We start from the raw sequence: 17,188 nt of genomic DNA, 5'->3' as shown, positions 1-17,188 counted from the left end.
AGTATAAGTCATCCCTGTCACCCTCCTGGTAAGGCCCCAGGGACTGGGTCAGGGAGGCATGCCCAAGACATTCTCCTTGTGTTGCTGGGACAGAGAGCAGACATCACTATTACTGAGCGAGTATCATCATCACCATCATCATCATCATCATCATTATCACCTAGAGGAACCAAGACCCAGAAGACAAGAGCACGTGCCAAAACCAAAACCCAACAAACCACGAGAGTCAGTGACCACGTTGGCCACTAGGACAGCCAGGAGTCAGACACGATGGCGTAGGCAAGTGAGTTGCAATGAGTGGTTCAGGACCAATACTATGAACAGTGAGTACAGCCAGAGCTGCCTGAAGGTTGAGCAAGCATGAGGATAAGGAGGCCCAGATCCCGCCAGGTCCAGGCCACACGACACAGAACCCAGAGAGGCTACTAATGCAGTCCCAGCGTGACCTTGACTTTGAGGCTCTCCTCTCGCAGTCTCCAAGGAGAGTGGCAGGGAGCAGTTGAGTCACCCAGGGAGCAAAATAAAGGCTGGTGTCTTTGCTGCACCCACAGAGGATAATTAGGACTGTGAAGCACTGAGTCACATGAGGTGATTAGTTCTGAGCCCCTTCTGGTCCTTCCCTGCTGAGTCAGGGCCAGTCTTAATGAGCTGAGACTACCTTTTGTGTTTGGGTTAAAAGCTGGGACAGGAAAACCTGCCCCAGCCAACTCCAATGTCCTGGGTACAGACAAACTCCTAGATCAGGGCTCTGTTTTAAACCTATCTATGACAGTTAATTTTATACATTTGTATATACATATTTGTATTTGAAGAATGAAATGGCTAGGCCACAGTACCCAGATATTCGATTAAACGTTATTCAAGATGTTTCTGAGAAGGTGGTTTTTATTTAGATGAGATTAACTTTTAAATAGGTAGACTTTAAGAAGGCAGATTGACCTCCATAATGTGTGTGCACCTCATCCTTTCTGCTGGGGGCCTTACTTGAAAAAGACTGACACCACCCCCCAAGCAAGAGGGGATTCTGCCAGCAGACCACCTTTGGACTCAAACTGCAGCTCTTCACTGGCCCTCCAGCCTGCCAGCCTACCTTATAGAGGTTGAACTTGCCAGCATCCACAAATGTGTGAGTCAATTCTCTAAAATTAATTTACATAGATAGGTAGGTAGGTAGATAATAGATAGATAGGTAGGTTGATAGATAGATAGATACACACACATACTCCTGTATACCCTCAAGGCCCTGCACAGAAGTATTCTCTCTGGGGATCCCTCCATGACCCTCCAGCCTGTGCTCATTTCAGGCCCCTTGGGACCTCTACAGCCTTTAAGTCTATCCACATACCCTGGAACACCTGCCTTCATTCTCTAGTCATTTCAGGCACCAAAGCACAGCAGAACCGCAGTTCTTGGAGGTCAGAAGACCTGCGAATTCAGTTGATTCAACCCGAGCCCAGAGAAGAAACATTTGACGAAATCAACCCCTACTTAAATACCTTTAGGACACGGAACTTCATCTACCTGGAGACAGGTTCTTCTCTGCTGGACAGCACACCCCCTGTTCTGTCCTACCCAGGGGGCAGGTACATGTGGGGAGCATCACATAGTATATGCACCCGCTTTAGGCTTTCCTTTTCCCAGTTGACACCATGCCTTCACTTTTGCACTCACCATTCTGTGTTTTAACCTGGTTCTCAGTGGTCATGTCTACGGCCCTGGGTGTACTCCATCACACTAAGCATCATTCACTCATTACCTAACAAATGTTTACTGGGTACCTACTATGGGTTGTAGATGCCTGAGATTCAGCAGGTAACAAAGTCCCTCCCCTTGTGGAACTTAAACTCTCATGGATAAAACATGATGAACATGTGGATATGACATGATAACCATGCAGCCATGACACCGTGGAAAAAGGTAATACTTTACCTATTTTTCAGAGAAGGACTTTGAGGTTCTGGAAAATGAAACAACTTGTCCAAGGTCATATAGACACAGCCAGAGACGGAGCCACGGTGTGACCCTACTTCTAACACCAAACTCCAAGCTCCTCTTACCCAGGTGCTGGAGAGCTTGGGAGAACTTGTAGGCTAAGGGTAGCTGAAAGTGGAGAGAACTTTTCAAAAGCAAAATATCCACATTTCTCATGTTTTCCTCTTGGTTTATGTCTGAAACTCTTCTGACAAAAGTTCCCCCATGGGGCTTCCCTGGTGGCGCAGTGGTCGAGAATCTGCCTGCTAATGCAGGGGACGTGGGTTCAAGCCCTGATCTGGGAAGATCTCACATGCCGCAGAGCAACTAGGCTCATGAGCCACAACTACTGAGCCTGCGCGTCTGGAGCCTGTGCTCCGCAACAAGAGAGGCCACGATAGTGAGAGGCCCGCGCACCGCGATGAAGAGTGGCCCCCACTTGCCACAACTAGAGAAAGCCCTCACACAGAAACGAAGACCCAACACAGCAAAAATAAATAAGTAAATTAATAAACTCCTATCCCCAACATCTTCTAAAAAAAAAAAAGTTCCCCCATGAAGTGGGTACAGTAGAGTTGGTGAAGACAGCAGTCCTCAGCCTCAAGCCATTTGAGCAAGAAGAAGGAGTGGTGGGCTTCCCTGGTGGTGCAGTGGTTGAGAGTCTGCCTGCCGATGCAAGGGACATGGGTTCATGCCCCAGTCTGGGAAGATCCCACATGCCGCAGAGCAGCTGGGCCCGTGAGCCATGGCCGCTGAGCCTGTGCGTCCGGAGCCTGTGCTCCACAACGGGAGAGGCCACAACAGTGAGAGGCCCGTGTACCGCAAAAAAAAAAAAAAAAAAAGAAGAAGGAGTGGTGAAAAGACGTTCCCTCAGAGCCTTGGAGGATGGGCTTGGGCAGGGGGCAAGCCCAGGAGCAGCCCCTCTGAGTAGAAGCGTCATACCCCTCCCCACGCACCCCCATTTGCCACCTTCAGGGACAGGGAGGGAAGGTGACAGGGAGTCAGACCCAAGGTTTAAGTCCTGGAATAATTGATGCTAGATCCCAGGTTCTTCCCACTATTAACATTCAAGAGTGTTGTGATGCAGCTTGGCTTTAAAGTTCGGGTATGATTTTTCTAGGCAGCCGGGGAAGAGTGGTGTGGCATTCCCCGTGTAGGAGAAGCAGAGTTATGGAAGAACAAGAGTGTTATCATCAGGACACAGTAAAAACAGCCTGGGGTGCAGCAAGGCAGGGAAGGGCACCAACCTGGCCACCAGGAGGCCTCTGATTCAAGGTTGCTTCAAGAGAAACCATCGTGGTCACCATGGGTCTGGTCTGGGTCTTGGAGTTCATCCAGTCCCACCCTCCGGCTCTAATAAAGAACACAAGGTCTTCCTTTCATCCGGCTGGAAAGAGAGAAAGCTAACAGCCTAACAGTTCAAATTGCCATCACAAATCTCCCGAAAACAGCGGTTCTAAGGGCATGATGCTGGCACCACCCAAACTGGCCAGCCCAGCCTGACTCAGCCCAGAGCAGCTTCCTGAGCAAAAAGAAGCCCCCAGCTTCCAAACTGAAGCAGAAAAGATTAACAGTACTGGTCTTTGCCCTATACGAGCACCGCCCTGGGCAACTCACTGAAACGCTAGGAACCATTACCTCCAAGTTACCGGTGGGGAAAATGAGGCTTGGTCATCTGTTCAAGGTTAAAATCAAAGCGATGTGATAGAACCAGGATTGCAATCAGGTCTTCTGACTCCCAAGTCTTAACTTTAAAATGTCCTTCTCAGAAGTGCAAGCCATTCCTTCCAAGACCGGGACACGTTCTCTGGGAACTCCTGGGAGAGAGCTCGCTGGCAAATAAGCACTTGTTGAAAGCCTAGGGATTGGGTTTTAAGCAAACAAGCAGGTGTAGAGAGTCAGAGGAAGAGGCGCGCAGGAGCCACGGGTCTGCAGCTGAGCGCGCTTGGCAGCAGGCAGAACAGACAGGTGTGCCACGTTACGGGTTTCCTGAACTCCTTGCAAACGGGGGCCTTTTCTCCTGGAGGGTCCTGGTTAAGCTGGGTGCAGGAGTAAGCGAGGCGAGTCCCCGATTTGTGGGTTATCAGATTTTCTGATCCCAAGCGGAATCCATGGGCTGCTGAGGGCCTCCAACTCTCATGCTCTTGCATTGCCAACGAGGCTATGGGGGGCTCAGTAGAGCACACAGCCTGTTGTTCTCACGGTCTCCTCTAATCTTCCCTGACCGTCGTAAAGACAAGGCAGCTGAGGTTCAAAATGGGCAGTGAGTCAGACCAGGTCGCATGACAAGTTAGGTCCACAGACCACCAAGACGACGGAGTTAACGCTTCAAGATGTTTTCATGTCAACGGGAACAGGAAGCTCTGAGCCCGGAACCACCCTCTAGAGATGGGAATTCACAGAGGGTAGGGGCGGTCGTGTACAGTACTTTGCAAGCAAGGGCACCTCTGAAATCCCAATATCTCGGTCTGCACGGAGACTGGCCCTGCCTTTGAGCGACCTTGGGGGAGGCAGGGGCCCTAGACTTTCCAGGCCCCTGTCATCTCCAGGTTCTTGCTCCAACACAGCCCCACCCATCAGTCTCCACCCAGCAGCCAGAATATTGTTCAAAACAAAAAAAAATTGGATCATGTCCATCCTCTGCTTAAACTCCCTCCAGGGGCTCCCCATCGCCCTCAAGATAAACCTTTCCAGGTGGCTGCATGATCTGGCCCCAACCTCCTCCAGCCTCCCCGCCCTCCTTTCGGCCTCTCACGACATATGCTCCAACCAAAGTGGACTTTGTTTAGTTGCTTGAACATCTGTTTCTCCCCCTCTCATCCACAGTCCCTTCGCCAGACCTATTCCTGCCCAGCCTTCAGTTCTCATCCGGCAGTCACTTCTCCAGGCGCCTCCCCTGACACCTTAGCCCAGGCCAGTTACCCGCACAGTGAGTCCCTGTCATCCACTGTCTCATCCTCGTCAACATGCTTACCACTTCTCGGTGCCCACTTAATGTCTGACTGCCCCACAGAAGAAGAAGCTCCGCAGGGTAAAGATCCTAATTACCGTGTTCACCGCTCTACCTCCCTCACCAAACACGAATAGAGCGCTGTCAGTGATATGAGTTTGGGGACAGCTCCAAAACATAGTTGTTGAGGGAATGAATGAATGAATGAATGAAGAAAGGAATCTATCCTGCATTAAAACTCTCAGTGCCTCCACTGGGGCCAACGCATGAAAAAGAATCCTAAAGGTGCGTATATGCTGGGAAGGAAGGCTAAGGGGTGTCCACGGGGGCCGAGTAAGGAGCAGCTGAATCCCTAGTGTACCCAGGGGACAGATGGGGTCACTGAGCTGGGCCAGTCCCACCACTCCTCACCCAGGCCCAGCGTGCTGGGTCATCATTTCCGGGCAGCTCAGCATCTGCTTCTTGGCCCCCGAAGCTGGGCCTGAGCCACAGACGTGAAGACAGTCTAGAGAACTTTGGCCAAGAGCCAGCCACAGGGTGTCTGGGGCTCTCTCTCGCCTGACGCGCCAGCTGGCACGTGTGTGCGTCTGTGTCTGTGTGTCTGTGCATGTCTGTATATCTGTGTGTGTGCACAGTCTGGCCATGTTCATAACGGCCCCAATACACGCCCTCCCATCCACGAAGTCCAGGAGGAAGGAGGGCCTGAGTTTTTCTTCGACACCTGCCCAGTGGCCCGCACAGCTGGCCATGGACAAACTGAAGGAACTAGGCAGTGACCTCCCTCCAGCCCATCCTGAAAAGCAGCGACATCGCTCAGCCTTTCTCAGGTGGTGGGTCCTGCGCTGGGTAGTGCCCCCCTGCCCCTGCCGTTGCCTACCTGCTCCAAGCCCTGGAAGGCGGCCCCCAGGAGCTGCTGCCTTCCTCTTTGTCTCTGCCATGCTCTCGGGTCCTGGCTGCGGGCACACACCAGCAGGTGCAGACTCAGGGGTGACGTGGCCGCGGAGGAGGTGTTGACCCCCGGGGCTCTCTCCCTGCCCGTGGGCTACAATGACCCTCGACCAACAGCACCTTCCAGCCATCCTCCCTCCAAACTGCAGTTCTAACGGTTTGAGTTACAGCTCCCTCCCTCCCCTCCCCTCACCCCTGACAGCTCCCACCAGGGCTCTTCACCTCCCCTTGTCGGATTTAACCCAGCTGCACCTTGTAAATAGTTCCTTTTTTTTTATAACATCTTTACTGGAGTATAATTGCTTTACAATGGTGTGTTAGTTTCTGCTTTATAACAAAGTGAATCAGTTATACATATACATCTGTTCCCATATCTCTTCCCTCTTGTGTCTCCTTCCCTCCCACCCTCCCTATCCCACCCCTCTAGGTGGTCACAAAGCACCTAGCTGATCTCCCTGTGCTATGCGGCTGCTTCCCACTAGCTATCTATTTTACATTTGGTAGTGTATATATGTCCATGCCACTCTCTCACTTCGTCCCAGCTTACCCTTCCCCCTCCCCATATCCTCAAGTCCATTCTCTGGTAGGTCTGTGTCTTTATTCCCGTCTTACCCCTAGGTTCTTCATGACATTTTTTTTCTTAGATTCCATCTATATGTGTTAGCATACGGTATTTGTCTTTCTCTTTCTGACTTACTTCACTCTGTATGCCAGGCTCTAGGTCCATCCACCTCACTACAAATAACTCAATTTCATTCCTTTTTATGGCTGAGTAATATTCCATTGTATATATGTGCCACATCTCCTTTATCCACCCCTTCTCAGTGCACCATCTTATTTTTCTCAGATGCAGATTCCAAAGAGGCCCCAAGTTCCTGCCCTTGAGCAGACTGGAAAGAGCCTTAAAGGCCACCCCCACCTGGGCTTCCACACCCTCCTGAGCTCCCTGGGGTCAGACTCCCCCCTCCACGGAGAACAGGACAGCCCGGCTGCTAAGTAAACTGCTACAGAACCCATGTCGGCTTCTCCAAAATGGCCGACCCCGTCCTCCCAGCCTCCTCCTTCTGACTCAGCTCCACTGCCTGACAGGGGAGTGGGATTGCAGTGCGGGGGGTGGGGGGGGAGCACCTCACAAGCTGGAGGGGCTTTTATAAGTAGGATTGACGGCACAACCCTGCTCTGCCCTCCATACCCCTTGTGACCTCTTCATCCGGTACACACACATCTACCCTCAACTCCCCCGCTGCTTCCTCCCCAGATCCTGGTGAGCAAAATATCCATTTAACACAGGTTGTACCTGTTCACACACACACATCCATTCACAGACACAGACACATTCACATCCACTTTTCACACATGTACACACACACACACTTATTCACATGTTTACACACACACACACACGCAAAGGCACAGCCCACATTTGAAAAACACACCAAACTCGCTTTTACCCCGAGCATCAGTAAAGCCAATGACTCTTAGAGCTGGCTGTCCCCAAGAAGCACATTCCTTCCCGAGCCAGTGGGCCTCACCTAAAGCAGGGACAGGAGAGAGCAGAGCCGGCAGTTCATAGAAGCTCAAAACCCATCAACAGAAAAGCCTGGTGAGATCCCTTGGCCCAGCAAGATCCAGCAAGTGTTCCAGCAAACACAATTCACTGAGATGCTCTGTGAAAAATGAAATTCTGCAGTCCAGGGAGTTTGGGAACCATAGCACACCATATCATCCCCTTCTGAGAATCACAATCCACCCTGGCATAGCCAAGGTTCTGAGAGGTCCCAAAGAAAAGATACTTGTTAAAGGTCACTTAACACAGCATTTCATCAGCTAAATGAAGTAGATGGATAGACAGACAGACAGATAGAGAGGCAGATGATAGATGGGAGAGAGAAAGAGAGAGACTGAGATTGATTTTATAGTTACATAAATTCAACAGAACAGACTTTTAAATAACATGGATCCAGACCAACGATTTTCATTTTATAATGAAGATATGGGGGCTCAGAAAGGGCTTTGCCCAAGGTCACACCGCTGGTAAAAGGCAAAGCTGGCACTAGAGCCCAGGCCTCTTAATGCTCTTTCCAATAGGCCCTGTTTCCTTTTCTGTTTAACTCTAACCCCCAGGACTTCTGGTGATGAAAGAGATGGATGCTATTTCCAAAACAGACCCTGGTGCTTGTGACTGCACTCAGTGAATTCACAGGGCTTCCCCCTCAAGTGTGCTCTCTGCTGGGGAAGGCGCTCCTTCCTGCATCCCAGACTCTAGGCCCACCATGGCGGGGTGGCAGGGCCCAGGGCAGAGGCCTGCAGGTGAGGGTGATGTTGAGCCCTGGCTCTGGGTACCTGGATCCTGCTACTCTGCTGGCGCTGGGGAGGCGGGCTTCCTGATGTGTGTCCCCAAATGGGAACAGACACTTGCCAGGCTGTCCCCAGGGATGGGGTTGGAGAAAGGAAATCTGGGGCCTGACCTAGGCCTTGGGGCACCGCCTAGGCCTGGCACTGCTTCATGGGGCTCAGCTGTTAAAACCAGATCTGCCTTCCTGCCCCCGCTCCCTGGGTATCTCTGAGCTCCTGCAGCCACAGCGACCTCTACCCCACCGCATGCTCACGGTCCAGAAAGAGGCATGTTACCCTCAGTGGACACTCAATGTCCACTACTGCCCCCAACTATCGCTGTTACACGGCGGCTACTTAATGCCTCACACAGACACATCCTGTCTCTCTACAGCGCCTCAGGATTGCTGGGTGCAATCCTAATCTCTGTTAGCTTCCCAGGGACGAGGGCTGGGCTCTGCAGGGCACACACATGGATGGAAGAGTGCCTGGCAGGGTGTTTGCGGTTTGTAGCAACTCACCATGTCCAACAGCAAGATGAATTCCCGTTGGATATCTGTGGCATCAGGCAGAGAGTCATGGGGAGGGGCAGGCTCGAGGGACCCCAGGAAGCCACAGAACCAGCCTGCTTTTCAGGGTCTCAGTCCCCCCCACCACACAACATGGGAGTTGAGGATGTAGGTGTACACTTTTAGCTCTAAAACTCTGATGCAATTCTATTATATAATCATAGAGAGGGGAAAGCCTAAGCCACTTTGTTGTCATTCTCTTCTCCAGCCCTTTAGCACAGAAGGAATTGAACAAAGACTTGCAGGGAGGATGTAGCACTGGTGCCCAGCTGCCCCTCCCCCAACTCCAGGCACCCTGTGGGAGTGTATCTGGCAAGACACACTTCAGTCCCCAAAACCAGTGGTTTTTGATGCCCCAACCAAAGTCACATAAAATAGAAGACTCTACCGCAGTGACAGGCCCAGATAATCAGGATCAGGTATGGACAGGAAGCTGTAGGGTGACCGTCTCATCTCCTGGTTTTTAGGCTGAGAGCCCGAGTGAGCCATTTACCTTCCTCAAATCCCCTCCCCACCCGAGACCTTTTAGACTGTGGCTTGAGCTCTCTGCAGTGAACAAACAGGGATGCCTCCAGCATCCTAGCCTGGGCTCCAGCCCTCTCTCCCCCACTTTCCCCAGGCCCCATCCATCTCTGAGGCTTCTCTGCAGCTGGAATGGAGGAAGTGGGGGGGGGGCGGTATATGACACCAGAGGCCTGCCCCCTGCGGCACCAATGCCCACACTTCCCCCTTTCCCAGGGAGCAGGGCCACTTTCCTGAAGACAGAGCAGAACACAGAGTTAGTAGCAAGCAGTGTTTGTATCTGCCCCGTGTCTGGGACACACAGCCCAGTTCCTGGGGACCTGCCAGGGTGGCCTACTATCTGGCACTGTTTGCCTTTGGGGAAATGGTTGCCTTGAGCGGGGAGGGACAAGGAGGCTGCAGTGGAGGTGGGGAGCAGGGCACAGCCCGAGACCAGGCAGTCTTGGTGCCAAAGGCCACGGCTTCTGAAGCTCCAGGCAAGGGTCGCTGGAGCCAAGGGCCTGCCCACCGTCCTCTCTTCAGGATCAGAGGACCCTGATGACGGTGGAAACTCCTTCCCACCTCTAACACAACCCCTCAGAACCATGGTCTTTCTTCCCCCAGGCCCCTCAGAGCCCAGATAACTTCTCAGGGTTCTGCACCCTCCCACCCCTGCACACCCACCCTCCTTAATAAGATAAGGAGATGCTGCCCAGAGGGAACACCTGGAGGAGAGCTGAAGCCCTGCTTCCGGGGGCGTCCAGAGCTGGGCTGCACCTGTGTTGTAGGCGGCTGGCCTTACAAACCCATCTTCCCCCAAACCGTGACCTGTCACTTCTGACTGCCCCTCAAACCCAGCTCCTGGGGCAGCGTCTCTCCTTCACCAGCACAGTGTCTGATTATACACATCCAAGAACTATTCCACTCTTGGGCAGCTGCTTCTAACTGAATGACACCCAGAGCTGTGGGACCCTAAGCAGTCACTTCCTCTGGGAAGATGAGGGGCTGGATTCCTGGATCTCTAAGGACACTTCCAGCTTCAAAGTGCCATACCCATAACCACAGGGCAGGGGTCTTAAGCCCTCCTGGACATCAGGACAGAACTTGATATTACAGGAATGCAATAGGAAGGACCCCAACCTTCTGCCAGAGACAATTCAAGCCACCAACTAATTCGTGGTTCCCTTTAGGTGTTTATACCACACTTGGTGCATATATCATACTATGGGCTATATACCACATGTTGTATATCATCACACTGTAAGGTGTGGTACACATTTTGGAGTATATGGCACACTTTGTTCATGTACCATACTTGGGGGATATATACACTTTGAGGTATAACACACTTTAGGGCATAAAGGCACTTTATAGCACGTACACACTTTGTGTATATCTCCACACTTGGGATATATACCATGCTCTGTGGATACAGCACACCTTGTGTAGAGACCTCACTTCTGGGGGCATTCTGCAAAGTGTTAGTGATGTAACTCCGGCAAGGCCCCAGGGTGAAGAGTACAGACCCTAGAACCTGATCATGCTGCATGCAGTGCACTCCCACCACTGTGGTTAACCTTGAGCAAATCACTTGTCCTCTGAGACTCAGTTTCCTCACCTGTTAAATGGGGATCATAATAGTACCTACCTCATGGGGTTTGGGGGACGATTAAATGAAACGGAGCTTATAACAGACTTACCATCGTGTCTAGCACAGGAGAAACACATGGTAAATGGCAGCTTTGTTATTGCTTGTACTTTTAAAGGTGTTTTATAATGCATAAGTATCTTTGAATTTCAAATATACATAAATTCAGACATTCCCAGAGTCTTAATGCTTTTGAAAACTCAGATAACAGACAGACCATTTAATTCATATTTATTTCACATTTGATCTGTAAACTTTTTATTTAAAAAAAATTCCACTGTCATTAGCAACATGTGCTGACATTAGTTTTTCTTTAGTGAAATAAGAGCACAGGCCTTAAAGAGTCTCTGTCTAAAACATGGGGAAACTTGGATGTAAACAAGGTCTCCACCCTCCTCCCTTGACTTTGGGAGTTCATTAATGACTTGATCTCAACCAGAAAAAACAGGGAGGAAAAAATGGACAACACTTTGATACCTAGGAGCTCTTGGGGCAGGAACTGTACAGTTTGGCAGGCCCATTTGTCTCTTCAAACTGTTTACCTTGGGCAAATTGTATCAGGTTTGCTTCTTCCACATAATTTCCACTTCTCCGTGTCTAAAATCAGCAGATAAAAGATTCCCCACAGTCAGCACTTTGGGGGAGGGAGGGGTGCACATACATACAAGACGGAAACATACATATTTTTCAAGCAGTGGCCCCTGAGGAAAGGAGGGAGGGGACACTGGAAAGAGAAGGTTTTAAAGTGAGGTACTGGGGCGAAGAAGGATGCATCAAAGGATAATGGCTTTGTACACAGGGCTGCTGCAAGGCAGAAAGGTTCATTTACTTCTGTCTGGGTCCATCATTGTAATATTTACATACGAAAAGGCAATTATGCTGTTAGGCGCAGGGGAAAAAATGGACAGAAATCTTTTCCCCCCCAGGAAATCTCAAAGCAGGTCCAGTCCCAAGGGACGGTCACCAGTTGCTGATGAAAAGGACACAGAGGGAGGTAATCACAACAGAAAAGGGCTCACATTGCAAAGAGGCTTGCCCTGAGCTAGCCACAATGTGTCTGCCTGGAGACAATCTCCAACAGCCAGGATGCCAACATCAAAAGTCAAGCGGCATTGCGGACAATGAGTACTATCAAAAATAGTGTATATTTACAAGGCGGGGATGGGAGGGCCTGCAGGGCTGCCCTGAGCTTTTGTTTAAAAATAGAGTGGGGGAAGAGGAGAGCCAGGGCTGGGTACCCCCATCTATTAACCCTTTGTGAGCCATCCCCTCTGGGCTCTCGTGCTTGCTCTGAACCACGGTGAGAGCTGGATCCAGGGGAGGTGAAAATATTTTTAGGAAACAATACTCATTTGGGGGCCCGCCCAAGAACCCAGGAAGATGGCTCCGAGTGAGGACTGGCCCTAAGAACAATTGGGGGGGGCGTGTGCCCTCACGGTCCCGCACCCACCCCCAGCCAGTACTTTTCTCTGGTAGGAGAGTGCAGATGCCGGCAGGGCGCCGCAGAGCAACCCTCAGGCCAAGAAACTCGGAATAGGCAGGACGCGGGGTTCGGAGTGCTGGGACTGCGTAGACGCGCCCCTGGATCCCAGCGGCCGCTGTCGGCGCGAGTCTGTTCGCTGGGCGCGGACTCCGCGCTCACACGATCCGCTTCCTGTCCCCCCGGCAAAGGATCTTCTTGAAGGCGCGGCGGAAGTCGTGATTGAAGATGGTGTAGATGACCGGGTTCAGCGAGCTGTTGCAGTAGCCGAACCAGAAAAAGAACTTGAAGAGCGTGCGCGGCACCGAGCAGCCGACGGCCGTGAGCGTGTAGGTGAAGAAGAAGGGAAACCAGCACGCCACGAACACGCCGATGACCACCGCCAGCACGAAGGTGAAGCGCTTCTCGCGGTTCTGCCGCCCGCGCCAGCGCGACGCCTTGGCGCCTCCGCCGCGCTCCTCCCCGTGCCCGGCCGCGGGTGCCCCCGGCCCCGTCGCCGCTGGCCCGCGTCGCGGCAGGCTGTCCCCGGGCTTCACCTGGCTCGCCCGGGCCTTACCCTTGGCCCGGGGGCCGCTCTCGGACCTGCGGGTCCCCGGGGGCCGCTCGGCGTGCTCGGACGAGGAGCTCTCCTCGAGGTCCAGCGCGTCGGCGTCCCGCGGCCCTGCCGGCGTGGGCTCCCCCGGGGCACCGTTGAGCTGGGCCGGCAGCGACTCCGCCTCTGCGCCCACGGGGCCCACGCCGCGCTCTGGGCCCAAGCCGTTGGGTCTGCGCTTGGCGCCCCCCGGCAGCGTGGCGGCGGCATCAGGACCCCTGCGACTGGGCGGCACGCGGGTGCGGCGCTTGGCGATCTGGTAAATGCGCACGTAGACCAGGATCATGATGAGGCAGGGCGCGAAGAAGGAGCCGATGCACGACGAGATGACGTACCACTTCTGGTCGTTGATCTCGCAGCGCGGTTCGGCCGGCTGCTGGCCACCACTGCCTCCTTTCTTCTCGATGGAGATGAGCGGCGGGAAGGAGATGACGGCCGAGATGACCCACACGGTGACGATGATGGCCTTGATGCGGCGTGGCGTGCGCTTCAGGTTGTACTCTATGGCCTGGGTGATGGACCAGTAACGATCCAGGCTGATGGCGCACAGGTGCACGATGGACGACGTGCAGAAGAGCACGTCGAGCGCCAGGTAGGTCTCACACCACGCCTTGCCAAAGTACCAGTAGCCCATGACCTCGTTGGCCAGCGAGAATGGGATGACAAGTGTGGCCACCAGGATGTCGGCCGAGGCCAGAGACACCAGGAAGAGGTTCTGGGGCGCCTTGAGCGCGCGGCTTGTGAACACGGCAATGATGACAAGCACGTTACCGAACACCGTGAACAGCATGAGCAGGCCGGCCAGGCACACCAGCGTCAGCGTCACCTGCAGGGAGTAGGGGGCCCGGGAGCCACCCCCTGGGGCCTCGGTCCCGTTCCAGCTAGCGTTGTTCGCGTCCGACTGCAGGGAGCCCATGGGCGCGAAGCTGCCTTCGGCCAGCGCCTGCTCCTGGCGGAACATGAACGCGGGTGCCCGCTCGCCTGGGCCTGCTGCCAGCTGCCTTCCGGCCGGCGCTCGTTGGTCCTCCTCTTCCTCCTGCGCCCCGCTCGCCCCGCCGCGCCTCACATGGAGAAGCGGCCTCTGGGAGGCCGAGCCCGAGCTGGGGGACCGCTAACGGCCCATGGGCCCGGCTCCCGGGAACCGCGCCCGGCCCGCGCTTCGAGCGCTCGGGGTCGGCGCCTTCTCGCTCCCAGCTCCTAAGCACAGCCAAGTTTTATTTCTAAGCGGCGGGAGAGAGTAGGTCGAGCCGATGAGGAAAGAGAGATTTATTCTTCAAGAAGAGAGAACAAAAATCATCGGTGGCCTGATGACTTGGAAGGATAACAGGAAATTAAATATATCTCTATCTATATCTTTGACTCTGGAGCCTGAGCGAAAGCAAGAGGTCTTACCGTGTGCGGGGCCCGCCCCCACCCCGAGAGGCAGCCGAGGGGTGCTGATGCTGGCTTGGGGTCCTATGTCTGTCTCCTTACATCCCCGAAGCGATTACCGACTCTCTCGCTTCCCCCAGATGCTGCGGGGCCGGCGAGGCCCGGGCTGGGGCCAGGGCGCGGACTCTGCCGCCTCTCGGAGCGCCGCGGGACTTCCAAAGTTGCGTGCCCTGCAGGGGCTGGGGCGCAGCGCGCGGAGCTCGGAGGCGGCGGCGGGGTGAGGGGTGTGCGGGCCGCATGAAGGCGCCCCCGTCCTCAGGCGGGCCCGGGCGGGTGGGCGATCGGCCCTCCAGGAGCCGCGGCCGAGGCAGGGGGTCTCCTGGGCGTCGGCCCGGCGAGCTTCGGGCGCTGAGCGCGACGGGACAGCTGGGGTCCGAGGCGTGAGTTGGGGCAGGAGCGCAGGGCTTGGGGGAGAAGGTGCTGGGGGTGGCCGGGCGGCGGCGCGCCGGCTGCTGGGCGTCTGCACGGAAGCTGGGGCCGGTGCTTCTCCGTGGCGCTCACGGTGGACTCGTTTTATAGCCCCAGGATCAAGCCAGCGTTGCCGAGCAGCCGGCGTCACCCCCACGTGGGAAGCCGACCCTCCCCCGCCCCTTGCGCCTCCCCTCCGCGGGTCTAGAGCCCGCGCCGGGCGCCGGACCCACTGGAGCCCTGGCTCCCTGGCAAAACTGGCCCTTTGGGGAGGCAGGTACCTTAAGCGAGGGATTTAAAGAGCGTCCCCGGGCAGTGGGGAGCGGTCCCTGCTGGGAATTGGCCAAGCATCTCTGGGACCGCCGAGCAGAACGCGTCGGGCACCCGGGAGTGCCCACATCGAGCTGAGTGGGACTCGGGCGGAAAGGGTGGAGGACCCCCGGCCAAATCGGGAGAAGCAACCACCGGTACGGGTCGCATCCGGAGCAGCCCCGCCCTGGGCCGGGCCACACTTTTCCGCAAGTGCTCCTGGCGGCGGGGCAGTGGGGCTGGTGAGAGAGGAAGATGCATGTCCGGATCCAACCCCTGGGGCGAAATGGGAAGCATCCCCCGGGGAGCGGGCCCCGCCAGAGTTCAGAGCTCCGCTCTGGGGAGAAAAGGCCACTTGTAGTCCCAGCTGCAGAGCTGTCTGAGAGACACTAGCAGGCCGGATCTGAACCGCGCCCCCTAGACCGCGGTGAGGAGGGGTCCTGGAGCGGAGGCCGCGCGCGGCGGCAGAGCGAGGGCGCACTGACACCTGCCGGCCGCTTGCCGTCACCGCTGCGAAGCTACAGGCCAGCGCCTGTAGCCTACTCCCGCCCCTGCAGTCCTTTGCCTACAGAGCCTTCTCCCATCTCAGGACAAATTTGTGTCCGAGCTCAGGAAAAGAGAATCCAGATTTCTAATTGCATTGTGTCATGTTGCAGAAATCTTCCTAAGGATACACTCTTGTGTGTGTACCCTCTCCCCCAGCGAGAGTGAGGATTGGTCTGATAAAGTCACATCAGGAAGGGCTCTGCAGACAACAGAGCCCAGGACTGGCATTCCCCCCTGGACCGGCACAGGGCAGCCCACCCTTCCCGCAGATCCGAGAGGCCTGGATTCTGCCTGGCTGGTTGCTCTGCTCTGGCCTTCTCTGAACCATTGTGTCTTTGTTGAGGCCGGAAAGCTAGACTCCACCCCCCCCACACACACCTCCATTTCAGATGCACACACGCTGCGTCTTTCAGTAAGGGGAGGATGCCGGCCAAGAGAAGAGAGAATATTTTCTATGTCCTCTCTGATAGGAATAGCATGGAGTGGGGGTGAGTGCAGTTTTCTTCTGCCTGCTAGATGTCCTGAGATAGATTTTAACGGTTGCTAGAGTACCAGCTTGCATGTGCTATCTGCACTTTTCAAATAAACAGCAGGCAGTTTAAGGGTGAGGCCCAGGAGGATAGAAACTGTCAGCAGGAGAGAGATTAGACCTAAAGAAAAATTGTCTTATTTAAGGACCTACTAAACCAAAATACCTTATGTAGTCAACTATGCTGGAAGTTCCAAGTATTGAGCAGATTGCCTCTCTGGCCAGCAGGGTTCAGGCTCAGGGGCCAAGGACTAGATTAAGGACCTTGAGCATCACCCTCAACACCAGCTGATGTCTACAGCCCCCACCAGCGATACAGGCCAGTGATACAGTGATTAATGCTGTTGCTCTTGATGTAGATAGTCCTGAAGTCTGTACTTTTCAAAATACTTCACAGGTGTCTCATGTGACTTGAGTACGTTTATCTCCTGATTTTTGCTCCAGTGGGATGACCTCCCTTTCCAGTCTTAATTCTGAAGAGCCCTACTAATCCCCTTTTCTGGAGCATCTAAAGAAAGTTAAGGCAGAATTTCCTCCCTCTGTTGAGTCCATTCTTTTCCATCTTCTAACCAATTCTCAGCTCTGTATATTCTGTCAGGAGGCAGAGACATTGCACTAGGCTCAGTTGGAAATGTGGTTACACTCACCTTTGCACAGGAACTAGGAGCCCCAAACCTCAAGTGTGAATGCTAAGAGAGCCAAAAACCAAAGCCCATGGCAATCTGGACTTCACTGTGTTGTTCCCAGACCTTAGGGACTGAGTTTTGAGAGGCCATCAACTCCCCCATCTCCACACCAGCTGCCGACACACATCTCTCCTTCCTATCTCATTTCAGAAGCAAAAAGGGAAATGAAAACAGAGGCCACAGTGCTTTCCTTTCTTGGAATCTCTGCTGCTAGCCTGTGTATGACACCTCTTGTCACATTTTCTAAATGCTTCCCAAACAGCCAGTCATTTTCTTAATTCCTGGG

General features: G+C 54.1%; 1 protein-coding gene across 1 annotated transcript; it reads right to left on the bottom strand.

Annotated features, from left to right (window-relative positions):
* Window positions 1-12,057: 12,057 nt before the first annotated feature.
* Window positions 12,058-14,073, bottom strand: ADRA2A (adrenoceptor alpha 2A). Its single transcript, XM_082605373.1, has one exon. The coding sequence runs from the start codon at window positions 13,952-13,954 to the stop codon at window positions 12,560-12,562; it is 1,395 nt and encodes a 464-aa protein (XP_082461499.1). The 5' UTR covers window positions 13,955-14,073; the 3' UTR covers window positions 12,058-12,559.
* Between the last annotated feature and the right edge of the window lie 3,115 nt (window positions 14,074-17,188).

Source organism: Mesoplodon mirus, assembly GCF_964341445.2.
Source record: "Mesoplodon mirus genome assembly, chromosome: 2".
NCBI classification, from domain to species: domain Eukaryota; kingdom Metazoa; phylum Chordata; class Mammalia; order Artiodactyla; family Ziphiidae; genus Mesoplodon; species Mesoplodon mirus.
Note: the sequence above shows the minus strand (reverse complement) of the source record. Positions and strands in the feature narration are given on the sequence as shown.

What these genes read in the sequence shown, in the direction of transcription:
- ADRA2A (XM_082605373.1), bottom strand. Translation starts at nt 13,954, where the DNA reads ATGTTCCGCCAGGAGCAGGCGCTGGCCGAAGGCAGCTTCGCGCCCATG.